The sequence below is a fragment of the Etheostoma spectabile genome, chromosome 9, assembly GCF_008692095.1.
Source record: "Etheostoma spectabile isolate EspeVRDwgs_2016 chromosome 9, UIUC_Espe_1.0, whole genome shotgun sequence".
Classification (NCBI taxonomy): domain Eukaryota; kingdom Metazoa; phylum Chordata; class Actinopteri; order Perciformes; family Percidae; genus Etheostoma; species Etheostoma spectabile.
The window spans coordinates 17,994,777-18,010,628 of NC_045741.1; the positions used below are offsets into that span (position 1 = coordinate 17,994,777).

The 15,852-nt window shown below is 40.0% G+C and overlaps 1 protein-coding gene and 1 long non-coding RNA gene across 2 annotated transcripts in view; both read left to right on the forward strand.

Annotated features, from left to right (window-relative positions):
- The first annotated feature begins 3,020 nt into the window (after positions 1–3,020).
- Positions 3,021–15,852, forward strand: part of LOC116695327 (uncharacterized) — a 16,552-nt gene continuing 3,720 nt past the window's right edge. Inside the window, exons 1-2 of the long non-coding RNA XR_004333427.1 lie at positions 3,021–3,031; positions 4,160–4,164. This is a non-coding gene — a long non-coding RNA (uncharacterized LOC116695327). The remainder of the gene's footprint in view (positions 3,032–4,159; positions 4,165–15,852) is intronic.
- Positions 13,223–15,852, forward strand: part of nmur1a (neuromedin U receptor 1a) — a 5,919-nt gene continuing 3,289 nt past the window's right edge. The window contains exon 1 of the mRNA XM_032525540.1: positions 13,223–14,172. Coding sequence (XP_032381431.1) covers positions 13,254–14,172 — 919 coding nt within the window. The 5' untranslated portion in view covers positions 13,223–13,253. The remainder of the gene's footprint in view (positions 14,173–15,852) is intronic.

Here is a 15,852-nt window from a genome sequence, read left to right on the forward strand (position 1 = left end):
TTTAATCATTGTACTCATAAGGAAGAAAATAATTTTAAATTCATGACTGTCCACATTCATTTTTGTGATGGCTTAGATTTTATTAAATTTGTGAAACGGTGGATACATACCAAGATAGGCTGCAATAAAGACAGGGAAGAAGAAGACTTCAAGCTAATAAACATGGGTGTTAACAATGCTTAAAATTAGTTTTAAAAGGAAGAAAATGCATTCAATGTGTTAGACTTTAAGGATACACCTTTTAAGATCCCTTCACAGAGACATTACCCCCATCACTTGGTTGTTTTTTGTTGTGTGTTTTGCATCAGCTGAATGGGAATAGCCTAAGGTGTGACTGGTTGCTGCATGTGTTTACTTATGGGGCCACCAAGGTAGTGATTGAGCCTATGCCTTAAGGCATTTGTAGGCAATTGGCTCATCCTGAGTGACATAAGATAAGATGAGAAAACCTTTATTTGTCCCACAGTGGGGAAAGAGCAGAGATAGATAATAGATGTCGGTCACTACAGGTATTGACAGTCAGAGTTTGTCTCATCATGTCTACCATCAGCCTGTCTCCACAAGCCGAGCTGACCTGCGGATCCTGCGGGGCAAAAGTTGGCTTAAATAAGTATTGTGTGAACAAACGAGGAAATGAGGGGACGAAGTATGGTAAGTTGGGGTAGTGGATGGGCACAAGCCAACACAAGACTTTCACTCAGTAGACGGTAGTTTTTGTCCTGGGTGAAACTAAAAGTCCACTGTCATTTTAAAATTAACAGTTTTACGGACCTTAGTTTGTGATGCCATAACGTCCGTAACATCACGTTACATTCCTATTTCAGTAGTTTTGCCTGACCAATTTAAAGCCAATCCCTGAAGATTTACTGATCCTATATTTGTATTGCCTAAACCTAACTCAGTTTCACATTGGTTACATGCTTAACATGGCTTGTTACATTAAACAGAATGTTAAGAAATGTGTTTCTGAATCTCTGAGGAAGGAGAGGCTTGGTCCAACTGAAGATTTAAACAAAAGATTTAATTAAACAGAATGATGAAAATGACATGTCAAAAAGCAAATGTAACACTGCAGCTGACAGCGGACTGAGAAACATGCTTCCCCTTTAGAAATCACATCAGTCAGTCTCAAATCTTTCTCAGTATCACAATTATATTCCCTGCTCCTGGGGACAATTCTATTCCCTACATGTATGGCATAGTGATGTGTTGGGCGCATCTCATTGGTTTCTTCACTGTCCAATGGGAGGACATGCTCTAAACTCGGCACTCTTGGGGTCAAGCTCCGTCACAGATTCTTCACAAAAAGATTGTGTGAATATGGCAAATCTTTACAGGAATAAACATTCTGTTTGTCCTAATCTAGTCTAAGACACCAGGGGGTTGGAGACAGAAAGTTATTTCATGCTGTGCAGCAGAAGGTTTCTTTCTATACGTTAATTGTTTGGTTTTGGTCTAATCTATCAGGGAAAGACAGAGGGAGATATATAACAGAAGGTTCTGCTTTGACCTGATCTATAGAGAGAGCATGTTGTAAACCTGCAACAGTATTTGATTCTGGCTCCAGCACACATCAATTCAAGAAAGTACATTGTTATCAAATATCAACTTTTTTAAACTCAATAATAGGGACCACATGGTTACGGTCACATGATTAAATGTCCTCTGTGCGGTAGTAGAATGGTCGTATGTGTGGTTTTGAAAGCTATCTGTAATATAAACAGTATGTGAGTGGCTTATGACACTCGAGAACCTAAAATTTCCGATAACGGTATCCAGTATCCAGAATAATCTGTACCCAAATCCAGAACAGAAAGAGTGGGAGGAGAAACGTGCCAGGGAGCGCTGGCCCCTCAGATAGCTGTGGCACGTGGCAGCGGCATGCACAAGGCTGTACCTCGGTGCAGCTGTGATGTGTAAACACACCATTAAAACGGGATCGCAATACATTGTAAGCAAACAGGCAGACAAGGCACTTTCAAGGCACCGCTTTACAGGACACACCGCCCTCAGACCCTGGCAGGGGGGCACGCAATCAGCCCAACCACACAGCACCCAACTATAACAAATAAGACTGTCAGATCTTGATAAACACCAAATGGGTCAAAACAGGGAGGCATGCATCTTACCGAGGCACCCAACGCCCCAGGTGTTCATCTATCCACATAGATGAACACCGCTTAAGTCGGCTCTATTTAATTTATAATTTTATATTTATACTGTTTATCAATCCCCAGTGGGGAAATTACAATTTACACTCTGCTTTGTTAGTAATCACTACACACAGGGCTGAAATACACACACATGCTCAGGACCTATTCATGCACTAATGGAGAGATGTCAGAGTGAGTGGGCTGCCAGCTGGACCTGAGCGGTTGGGGAGGTACGGTGCCTTGCTCAAGAGTACCTGGCAGTGCCCAGGAGATGAAGTAGCATTACTCCAGCTACAACAATGAAAGGACGAAGGATGAAAAAGCGTCCTTACCACTCCGCAGCAGACTGACCACCTCTGGCAGCGGCAAAATGCATGCAACACGCCAGCCCAGACGCGTCTCCACACCCAACAGGAGAAGACAGAAACAGAATGAGTCTACACACAGGCTTAAATAGAGCTCCCACCTGCTCCCAATCGAAAGGGAATTAGTCCCAGGTGTGCTGGTGTGCACTCACATGCACAGGTAAGAGGGAGGTGAAAACCTCAACCTGTCACATGCAGTATGTAATATATATATATACACACATGTAATTATCCGGTGGTCCTCAGTGATCTCTAGTGAGTAAACAGTAATTTAATACAGAACAGCAGATGAGGAAGCTGCAGTGGTTGCGATTGAAACGACAAATAATATACTGTAATATACTACAAATATACTGTACTCATATAGTCAGAATAATGCCAGTAATGCTAGTAGTAGTAACGCTTTGCATGGTTGTAGTTCAACATTCGAAGAAAAAGATGGACATTTAGCAGTAACCAGTGTACTACATGAAAGTGTAATGACGGAAGTATTAGAATTGAGATACAGCATTAGTCCAACGGGATATCATGATGTGTTATCTGGGCGCATTATGAGCTATCCACATGTATGTCTACACTGTATACAGATCCTTGTGCATGTACACAACAGACGTAAACATAAACGCCACGTGGCGTGTTATCGCAAGAAGAAAGCAACAGTTGAGTTTAGGAAATGTCACACGCGGGCTGGTTTGGGTTTAGGAAAACAACAACAGAGTTGGATTTTCAAAAAGAACGATGGTTGAGTTAGGGAAGAGAAGAATGGCGTTGGCTTGAGTGAAAGCAACGGTTGAGTTTAGGAACCGAGACACATGGGACACGATCCCTGGTCTCTTGGATGAAAGCCCTGTGTTTTACCCATTCACCACTCCGACCAGCCTCCCTATGTGGATTTTCACCCTTTCATACTAATTGCCATGGTGTAAATTCACACCCAATTGCAGGGTATTGTAAGTCCATGGAGGCCAAACGATGTTGACATACATGCTTAAAAGGGAGTATGTGTCTTGATAACACGCCAATAATGGCATACGAATTGGCGTGTCATACATACGCCATTTCATGAAATCTTTCTGCAGTTAGTTAGTAGAGCTTTCTGTAAAGTGGTTTTGTAAGGTAATTTTTGTTACACCAGTAAAATGTTGTCCCACACTGATACACAATCATATTGATCCATTATTCGGAGAACTGTAATAAGAAATGTGTCGCAATCGCTTGTGCTTTATGAACAGTGTAGAACAAGCATCTAGGTTGGAGGTGTAATTTGAGAAATATGCATAATTGCTATTTGCCACCCACCTCATGTTACCTGCATATTAAAACTCAGACCAATGGACAGCACAATGCTCTACTGTGCTCTCATGATTGAAAGAGGCTGAAGACCTTTGAATACCAATGTTCACCTTACAAATACACTATACTGGCATACAATATACTGCCACAGAGCAAAAGTTACTAGGTGCCTTTTACATTCTTTGTGTCAAGTCTTCAGACTTTTACCAACAATTATGATAAATACTACTAATAGTATACTACTAATAGTAACTTATCATTATAACTAATATAAAGAAATGTGGAAAAATCTATCTGTAGTGCATTACTCAGCACAACCCTATCGGTGTCACCTATTAAGGCGCTAAGAAAGAGTTTAAATATGGTCACCTTTATTGCTTTTTGAACATTTAATAGAAAAAATAATTGACTATTTAGATGTCTAAAGGTGTTTTTATGGGGATTTTGTCTGAGAAATGATTATATCAGGTGCTATAGTCTTTTTCAGCCACCCAAACTGCCCAAATCAGACCAGTCAAACCTGTTATCCCACGTCCATTAGGTTCTTCTTCCTGCTGTGCCTCTTTGTCCTTGTCATTTCCCAGCAATCAGAATTATTTTCTCCTTTTTACTACAGCTGGACTGATAAATTATGTGTTGAGTCAAATGTTCTGTAACTGCACTCATTCCCAAAAATCAAATCAGCCGTTTCCTCAGAAATCATTTGGAGAGAAGACAGTTTTTACATTACTGAGTGAATAACTTTGCTATACATGTTCCTAATATTCTTATATAAAAGGTTTATAATAAAAATCCCAGGCATAGAGCCAATATATGTTTGTATATCCTGCACAAAACTGTACACACACACACACACACACACACACACACACACACACACACACACACACACACACACACACACACACACACTATAGGCCTGTTTAGCAGGGGCCAATGTTTGTCTTGTCCACTCTGAAACAAAATGAGGATGTAATAGGGATTTATCTATGAACTGGCATGTTACATTTTTTAAGGAATTTGCTATCAAAAGCCACCAATGTGTAAACCAGCTTCATGCAACTTTAAAGACTCTTTAGAGAAACATCAGCTGTTGAGATTGGCTTTTCAACCTCAAACCTCCAGGCATCTCAGCCAGACGTTTGGTGAAACAATGTCAGAAATAATGAATTTCACTGAAAGGACAAGCTATCAAACTGACAGGGCAATAACAGAACCCACACTGACACCACAGTGCCCAAAAACAACAAATCTGACAATCCAGCTCAGTATGTCACCCACTTAGTGATCATGTGATGTATGCCTTTAGTATAGAAATTGTCCTCAGTCAGCATATGTGCAAGAACTTGAATGTCTGCTGATCAGTGAGTGGCAGTCAGCAGCAGCAGCATTGGCAGTTCTGACAATGGCATTTATGCTAACAACCATTCGTTCCTGTCATAATAAGCAATATCACCTCCATTTTTCACATTGCCATTCTTTTATTATCTCTTTCAATTGGTGGAATTATTCAAAAATAATTTCATAAAAAATAATAACACGTAACAGATTTTTGCATCATTAACTACAACACTGTCACTTTTACTTGTTTTTTAATCGTTCTCTCCAAATGATTGGTGCGTGAGTACGTGGGTGCGTGAAAAGGTCAGTGTGATCATCTATTAACATGCATCAGTCGTAAACATCTGCTCAGCAGAGATTTATCATTCATGAAAAACAGAAATGCTATGTGATACCTGCATGCTATTACATTATTCACTCAGTTCACGAAACATGCCAGGTAATAAAAGTACTTCCTGATGTCAAGCTGATCACTAAATAGGCAATCAGGCTATAGGCTCGTAGGCTATGAGGCTGTGTGACAACTGGAATAGATTTAAAGAAGTCTGTTTCATTCAGCAAACTGGGAGCTCTCTCATGAAATCATCTTGCCTCAGGATTCTGTGTTTGGATTAATCAGAGACTGGGTGGGAAAATGACAGCTTCTGGGAAATTAGATTATTTCTAAATTCAAATCTAACTTTGGGCCTGTACCTGATATAAACACATCTACCTTCTGCCTAGAAGCCTTTGACTTATTATTTACTGATGGTGTAGAGTGCTGGTATAGTTATTTGAGCAATTCCATTTTCATTCAAGGAAAGTAAAATTAAAAATACAGTTCAATTACCTGCTGACCACTAAGCAATTACACTAAAGAATCAGTGTGCACATTGGCTATGGAGGTTGAGTAGCCCAACTACACCTTGGCATAGTTTACTGATAGTGATACAGTGGGAACATTATTAGTCAGATTACCGGCCTAGGTGCAAGTCTCCAGTGACTTTTAACTTGAGTTGCTGTTACACTACAAGTATACCAGTATGATGCTATTAAACTAAAGGTACCCTGTGGAGTTCTTTGACCACTAGTAGCCCAATGGAGCAATGTTTTTTTTACAAGTGGGTCCCTTTTTTGTTGCTCTTGTGCCCATGTTGCTTCATTCAGTCCAAAAAGGAATTGCCTCAGAGCCTGTTGTGAAATCATCTCTAAAACACTATTAAATGCCAGATAGATAGATAGATCAATCGATCGATAGATAGATAATCATAAGGTGCATGTAAGTACAGCACTTACAGCGGATGTAATTTTGAGTCCAGATAGAGAATCTCAGCAGCCTCCCAGTCCACTGATGTCTATTCTGCAACAGAATGGGCATTAGGTTAAGTTTGATGGCCAGCGGTAAGAATTTGGTGTTGCTTAGTGAAACACTTTGGGGGTATGAGTCTTTGGCTGAAGACACCTCTCTTCTCAACCAGCTTGCCAACTCAACTCCTCCTCCAATCACTAGCTTGTTGAGCTTGTTAGCATCTCCTGCCCCAGCACACAGTAGCAGATTGCACTGGCCACTACAGACTGGTAGAATATCTGGAGCATAATTTTGCAGATGTTGATACCCGTGAGCCTCCGCAGGAAGTAGAGCCGGCTCTGGTCCTTCTTGTAGAGGGCATCTATGTTTCCAGCCCACTCTAGCTGTCGTCCAGGTGCACTCCAAGCTATTTATAAAAGTGAGCCACCTCAATCTCATTTACCAGTGAAGAGTTTATGAACATCAGGTGAACAACACCAGCGGACTTATTTCTTCCGCTAACTCCCGGCCTGCTAGCCTTCAGTCTTCACTCTTGCATGCTAGCAACGACTATGCCTGCTAGACTCTGCCTACCTGTAACGATGCGTCTTGCCCTGATACCTGGATTTCTATTAGTTGTCAATGAAAAAGTTGAGAAGCAGCCCTAAGGTCCAGTGTTCATCCTTGCTCACCTTGCTATTTTCAATGGGTACTGTAGAGTCGCCAGAGGAAGAAGTGGTCCCTGTGGCTTCTGACATTCATGGCTCTCCCAGCAGTTTAGCACAGCCAACTCTCAGCTGCCCAGTGCCACAGAGCCACAGTTAGCTGTCCTTGCCGACTTCCTACCTCATCTCCAGTGAGCTATCCATACCGAAGTGCTCAGTCGTCTCTGCTGAAAACACAGCTAAACCTTCCATTCTGCTGTCCTGCTACTTGTCTTTGCTCATCTCTCCACTGGTCTGATCTACAGCTAGGTCATTAGTGCCAGCTGTCTTTTAAGAACCCAGGCCACTCTCCAGAGGGGTGCCGTGTTCCAGAGCAGCTGAAGAGGACAGGCAGGATGATGGCCAGACGGGCAGGGCAGCGCTAGCAAACAGCCTGAAGGTCCATCTTGTAGGTACACGTCTTCTGGGTCCCGTGTACCTAGAAGACGGACCTTCAGGTCATTTACTAGAGCTGCTTTGCCCGTCTGGCCATCATCCTGCCCGTCTTCTTCAGCTGCTCTGGATCTCCTGGTCACCTTCCAGACCTGCTCTGCCCATCGCCCCTGCAATCTGGTGGTCCTCCAAGGGCTCCATCTGTCAGCGCCGCTCTCAGGGCTGTCCGACTGAGGTTTTGTGCTCCGCCTCTGTCCAGCTACTAGAAAGGATGGAGATGAGGGAGAATGACAGAGAGAGAGAAAGAGAGAGAGAGAGAGAAAGAGAGAGAGAGAAAGAGAAAGAGCGCTTTCTGTGTTTGTGTGTACTGTATGTGTGTGATCGAGAGTGAGGCTTGAGGAGAGAGCGACAGACCAAGAGGAGAGTGGAATGAGAGAGCAGCACATTGTTCACACTTCACTCAAGACACTGATCTGTGTTTCTCCGGGAAATAAAAAAGAGGGAACACATTTCAGGTAAGCAGATTTACGCTCTTTGGAAAGGTATTTATCATAGTGACTTATCAAGAGATAAATTACTGTATTGTATATCAATTATCAATTATAAAAATCACTTGATGATCACTATGAGTCAGTGCCTCAATTATAAAGAAAACGTATATCTTGGTGGGTAACATATTGTACTATAATAATTTTTTCTTTCAACTTAAATGCTAGGGTTGGTTTAACAAATATCACACTTAAAACAAGACTTTAAATCCTTTTATTACGAGCCAATAATAAAAATGAAAATCTCCTGTTTGTGAATATTGATATTCTATAAGCATTGTTTTATAAAATGCCATTAAAAAATAACTTGATCAATTGATGTATTATCTAAGGGATAGTGCACATTATTGGAAATGTCTGTTACTCTAATATTGCGTGAAACCAACAAAATATTTGTTTAGGCTACACTGAGGCTACAACTGAGGCTACAATTTAATTTGTCTACTCTTTCATCTTCATTTACTAAAGTGGTATCTTTAGCTACTGTCAATTTGAGCATAACAGATTTTGTGGGGGGAAATTACTTTACTTCTTGAAGTAAAACCCCTGAAATGTCATTATTAGAGTACAGAATGGCAAGAATAGGAACAAATGCTGTTCTGTTAAAAAACAAAATTATTTGATTTTGCCTTTCTAAATGCAAACTTACTCAGTGCCAAATGTATTTGTTTCGCAACATGCATGTAAAAGCATTGCAAGGTATGTACAAACAAGCGGGACTGAGGTAAGAGTGCAGACTGCCTGTCGCAGGAACTGAAAATGGCACATAGCGCTTTCTGTGGCACGCATATGCATTCATGGGTGGGCCAAGGGGAAAGTGGGAGTTTCTGGAGAAATGGCAGCAGGAATCCAAACAAGACGAAGACATAGGCCAAGAAAATTATTTTTGCCACAAGGATTACACTTTTTCAGTTAAAAAAATCATTAAGCTTTACAGATTAAGCAGCCGTGCAATATTACAGTTACAAACATTGGAATCCTGATCATTTCAAACATCAACATTGGGAATATCGCAGTCTGCACGTATCATAGCACTCGTGTACTTAACGCTTTCCCACAGCGCACTAGTCAATACATACCTTTCCCCACCACTAATGAAAAAAATAACATGCATCAAGCAGGACCATCGCCAACTTTCCGAACGTCATAAGAACCATTGATTGCACCCACAAACCAACTGTCCCCGACACTCAAGGAACACATCTACAGAAACAGAAAACAAACATATTCCACGAATGTGCACGTTTAAATGTGCGCAATTTACGGTTTAGTGGGCGGAGAAATACACTGATTACCCAATGAACTGTAGGATCGGTAAATACGACTAAAGCTTTAAAAGTGAAAGTATCACAGCGTGCGCTTTCTGCGGGTTGGCCATGGCACTGATAACACTATGATCACCAATGTACGTACATCTGGCCCTCAGTGTCCTGGTAGCTCATTCAGCCAAAAATAATACAATGTGAATAATGCCATTCTTTTGAGCAATACTAAATTTGAATAATTGAGTATAACTGTACAAAGAAGATGACAGTGACCAGAGAAGCACATCATCTTGGAGTGATAATTTGAAGAGGGAGCATAAATATTAAATGATGTCATGAAAGGTGCAGCATGTTAATACAGAATAGAGAGACTGTCTTGTCAGTGCATCAGGTGATGGATCAAAATGACTACGGTTATTAAAGTGATTTTTTAAAATTACTTTTGAGAGGCGCGTCTGAGAAAGTCCACATTCAGGTTTTGCCCAATTCCCTAAGACTACACTTGACTACATGGACACATAAGCAAGTGAAAGTAAGAAGAAGCAACCATTCATGCACTTTAATACATTTACACAATTATTTCTTTGGATAATAGTTTGGTTTTTTTGCCTTTCTTTAGTATAGCTGAAGATTTGGCAGTAGAGCAGGGGGATAAAGAGGGGATGACACGCGGCAAGGGCTGTGGGTGGGAGATGAACCCAGGTGAGCTACCAGGCGCCCCCCAGGAATACATTTTTGACTATATAAGCAATTTCACATTGACTTCAGTGCAAAAGATGGTTGTTATTTACTGTTACTTTAACTTTTCTTAAAGGCACATTATTTGGGTTTGCAAAGTGGATTACTCATGGAATCATTATGAAGAAAGAGAAAAACAATAACAATGGAAAGCTGCTTTGAAGCATACCTCAAAGTTTTGTAGTTACCCTAGTGACAAAACTGCTTCTAGTCACTGGATTGGCCAACTGCACTGTTTGTAATGAGTTATATACTCTAGGCAAGACTTGTAAAGACAGAGCCACTCTAAAAGTCCTGCATTTTACTGCATCCACTGCAGGATGTAGTCAACATTGCATGTAGTTATTTGATGCACAGAGGCTTTACTGTACAAGTGAGTTTTTAAGCTACCCACTGGTTATAAATTATGACATTCAAAAGCCGATACATTTCTTACTGGAGACCAATAAAGTATAATCTACCACATATATCTACCACATACCTGTTGGCCAGGTGATCAAATACAACAGTTTGAAATCCTTAAGAGACTGCCACTTTCTTTAGTTTTAGAGCAACGTGTACTGTGACTTTGTTTCACTCATGACTCTCAGGCATGGCAATTAACTTTACAAGCAACAAAAGACACGAAAAATGTGCATGATAATCTTGCAATAAATCAAAAACAATGCTGCTGACATTTTTGAACTATAATATTAGAGATGCACGACTGGCAGAATGGTCATGTCATCAATAAATATATACATTTTATTGTAGAGCCTGTATCCTGCAGGACTGAAATAATATTATAGTAGTAGATCTATTTTTTATGAAGCATACTATGTTTTTCTTTGGAATATGCACTGAACCTAATGTTAATATGCTCTTGCATCCTGCACCCCAAGTTTGTCCCTGAGCCTTTAATTTGCAGAAGATGCTAATATACCGTGATTAAAAAGAAACCATATGGATAGAAAAAGGAATTTATGGCACATTAGTGGCTACACTTTAAAGCCACATGGACATGATTAATGGTATGCAATTTTTTGTAAAGCAATAAATGTGTTGCCATTGTACACTGACAACATGCTTTCATATCATATATTGATAGGGTCATCAACATGTACAGTAACTGATGTGTTTAAATTTCATCTTGTCCAAATTCACTTTCTGTTCAGCCTCCTGAGACCTGGAAGTCAACATTTCAATTGGAATGTAAGATGTTATGTTATACGTGTGTGTGTGTGTGTGTGTGTGTGTGTGTGTGTGTGTGTGTGTGTGTGTGTGTGTGTGTGTGTTTTCAGTCTCATTATCCAGCTCTCACTTGAAAAATGGTAAAAATGGTTCCAAGTAAGAAATTTACATTCAGCTACAATTCCACATTACACATTTCAATTCATTTTCCTCCTACATTAGCTCAAGTCTAACAAAAGCCAAAGTTTCTCTGTAAGCATAATCAAATGTATTTCATGTTTTATGAAATTTCATAGAATAATACATCAAAAATGCTTTGATACAGTATCAGTCATTTATTGATGGGATCAACATAACTAACTGATGTGTTTAACTTTCATCTTGTCCAAGTTCCTATAACGTTCTTTACCCTGGGATATAATTTTTATTAAATTACTTCCTTCAACCGGAACTTCAAAAGCCTCCAAAGAATTAATAGAATGAGTCACTGCTCTCTGATATGTGCTCCTTTGAACAGCAGGTACAGTACATCTCAAGGACATACTGCTGTCTATGAGAATCTGCTGATTTGTCCCTGCCTCTGAAATGCACAAGCAGTCGCCTAAAGGTTAAAGAAAGCTAGTCTGGTTCTGTCTCAAGGTAACAAAATCCGTGGGTTTCAAAATCCACCTACTAACATCTCTAAAGCTCACCAAATAACATGTTTACTGGTATTTAATCAGTATATCTCGGCTGGGAAAGGTAATTTCCTCAAAATCCCTGGTTACCTGGCAACCAATCCTGGCAAATAAATAGTCTAGCACATAAACCCCCCATCCCGATTGGAAAACAAACTCAGAATAGTGATATTCCATATTTTTCATTGTCGATAAAGCCCATGCAAAGACCAAAACTAATAATAAACTGACCCTGTGTACATGTAGCCTGATAGATAATAGCCCAGTCCTCTGACATTTTTCTTCATTATCATAAAAACAGGCACTGTAAATACTTTCCAAATGTGTATTCATCCACGATCAAAAAATGTCAAGCAAAGAAAACTGAACAACAGAAAACAAAACAAAAAAAGAACTATCTATCTACGATCTATCAAGCATGTGATAACTGATCCTTTTTAAATGTAAGTCTAATATTTATTCTCCTTTTACCTTTGCTTTGGTCTCCACCAACTCCCAGCTAAAAATGTTTGGCTCTTTAGCAGTTAAATGCTCCAACAACGGTATGTGCAACAGCCACATACCGAGAATCAAAAACAACGCACATTTGACGTTCTGTGTGTGTCGCATTAGGTCACGAGCACCACGGCTGAGTCGAGTTGAGCTGGTACTAGCAGCAGGTAAGTGCCATAAATGTAGTGATTTCATACATTGATAATACAAAAACAGTTACTGTATTTTACAGCAAACTGGCTGACCTCAATAAAATTATCTCTCTGATGGTTACTTTGCTATCAGTTTCAAGAATAGTCTGCATATTTGTATTCACCAAAGAACCAAGGCAAAGCTTGTGAATACTTTGAGTTATTGTTCAAGGGCAGGAAGCAGATGGCAATTCAATCTTATTCAATCTGTTCACTGTCAAAAGTCAATTAAAAATGTAGTGGAAGAAACTGCAGGCATAGCAAATCTAATTCATCCATCCATCCATCTATTGTCTGTAAACGCTTATCCTATTCAGGGTTAAAGGGGATTTGAGCCGATTCAAGCTGACAATAGGGGGGGTTGACCTTCGACAGGTCGCCAGACTAATCTAATTCAGAGTTTGGGAAGATGGTCAGGAAACATGATGAAGAGAGATAAAGGTCAAGATGTGAAGCAATTCCTTCCTCATTTGTGCTGACACGCGTGCATTTGCAGTAATCAACAAAACCTTTATTCCTGTTCAACTATTAGTAGAAATCTATTTGTATAAATGACATTACTTTAAACTTTATTCTCATGTGTGTTCAAAACTTTTGTTTTACAATGGAATACTGATGTCTGTTTCATCTATTTTTTTTTTTATTACTTTGGCAGGATGTCATCTTACAACTGCTCTTTTGATCTAATGGCTGAAAAAGATGGCTGGCTTTGTCCTCCTGGGGGAAAATGTGTCAATTTGACCTCTGGCATGAACGTAAGCCACATTGATATGGATGATGCATGTCTGACAGATGAAGAGTACCTGGAGAAATATCTGGGACCTCGTCGATCATCTGTGTTCCTTCCCATCTGCCACATCTACCTGGTCATCTTCATGGTAGGTGTGGTGGGGAATGTGCTGACATGCACTGTCATTGCACGCAACAAAGTGATGTGGACGCCAACAAACTACTACTTGTTCAGCCTGGCGGTGTCAGACCTGCTGGTGCTGCTGCTCGGCATGCCATTAGAGCTGTATGAGTTGTGGCAGAATTACCCCTTCCTCCTGGGGAAGGGCGGCTGTTACTTCAAAACCTTTATATTCGAGACTGTTTGCTTGGCGTCTATCCTCAACGTGACAGCGCTGAGCGTGGAGCGGTACATTGCTGTGGTTCACCCGCTACGCGCAAAGTATGTTGTGACACGCACCCATGCCAAGCGGGTCATACTTACAGTGTGGGGTGTGTCGGTGTTGTGTGCTTTGCCAAACACAAGTCTGCATGGGATCAACGTCCTTCAACGTCGCTCTACTAGCCCTGCTGGTAACATAACCATGGAGATTCCTGACTCAGCAATCTGTACACTAGTAAAACCACGCTGGATGTATAACCTAACCATCCAGGTGACCACCTTGCTATTTTTCATGTTGCCCATGCTCACCATCAGCGCTCTCTACATGCTCATCGGGTTACAGCTGAAGCGAGAGAAGATGCGTCAGACACTGGAGGCGAAGACAGGCTTTGGACAGGACATCTTCTGTAGCATCCGATCACAACAGCAGAAGGCACGTCGCCGGCAGGTCACTAAAATGTTGTGTGAGTATCAAACAAGTCTTTTTATTTAATCTTACCCAGAGCTCACCTGTAAGAAAACCTGTTCATGGGAAAGAGAGCCCAATCAATAGTTGAATGACAAAACCAATATTTAAGAGTTTTTAAAGGTTAGATATAAGGGGCACTATCTTGAAAAAAAATCACTGCCAGCTGGAATCCCTTAGTGCTCCTTGTGAAAGATGTGCCACTTCTTATTATGATGTCTGCTTAAAACTATATTAAATAGGAAATTTAAACGTTTTTGGCAATGGAGTCTGGGGCCACAAGAGCACAGAATGGCTTCAGCTCCTCCCGCTGTCTAATGGCAAGTTAAATGAGTGAGAATATTCTAAATATAGCATACACTTAAACAATTCATGTTTTTTATTAAAAGGGCCTTTTTATGTGGCAAAAATGTTTTTCTGCAGCCCCTGTCCACGTAGTACATTGCTTAGATTCTGTGCCAGTCCTCCTATCTGCTTCTCGATAACTGGGGGCGTGCTTACTGCTATCTACTGTAGATAATACACTGACTATGGATAAGTAGCCTAACTCATACAACCCCACTTCTAAAAATCCAAGCTGTCCCTTAAAATAATGGTAGAAATATTCTGAACTGAGTCGGACAGCTGCAATTTTCTAAAAGTGTAGCATTACCAGGAGACACTCCAGCTCTCTTTGGCTCCAGCTGACCAGTGACTGGAGCCAAACACAACTGACGTCATGACGCCGAAATTACATAGTGATATTGTAGGAAAAAACATTTGTAATAATTAATACAACTAATAAAACATGCACCAATTTAAAATATTGATCTTGTAACATTTATAACTGCATGAATTTGGTAGTTCAACTGAACAATCTTTCAGGACAAATACAGGAAGTGTGGAAATGTACTGCAAAATACTGTAAAGTAACACATAAATAATTTGTAAACACAATAATACAACATAATGTTTTTAAAACCTCCCACAAGTCCCTATAATAATAGTCAGAGTCATGTCAAATACAGTACAGTGATAAATTGGATGCTTACTGAAGATGGTCGTAGAATAAGGCATATTTCATAAACGAGGCCCGTTGTTTACCTCAAATGTCAACGGATTTCACTGAGTAGTTTGATAGATTTTCCGATTTTAAAACTGGAAGACAAGAACAGTGACAACCCAATGCCTAGTGCATTTGTCCAATTACGTATAGGATTGTGTTTATATATGTGAGAAGGAGATAATTGCAGATAATTCATATATGTGTAGTATAGCTTTAAAATAGTCTAACCCCTTGCATGGATTTGTGAAAAACGCATGCTATTTCAACCAATTTTCAGTTTTGCAAGTTTGTCCAATACCTGAAAAAAGTTCAAGTAATAAGCATATTTCCTTTTTATATACAACCATTTTACAAATGAATTTTTCATGGGCCTTGTTTAAATAAAAATTAAACTTTGACATACTGATTTACTTGGAAATGGATCGACATCAATATTTGTTTGTTAGAGACAATAGACCTTTTTCACGGCAGACATTTGGACTTGACACAGTAGGAAAAACACAGCTGAAATTGATCACCTTGACGATGGCTCAATAACAATAATAAAAAATTTAATTTTCAATGCACTTTATATTCACGCAAATCCCAAAGTGCTACATGATAAAACAGGTAAGTGCTAAAAATAAAAACACA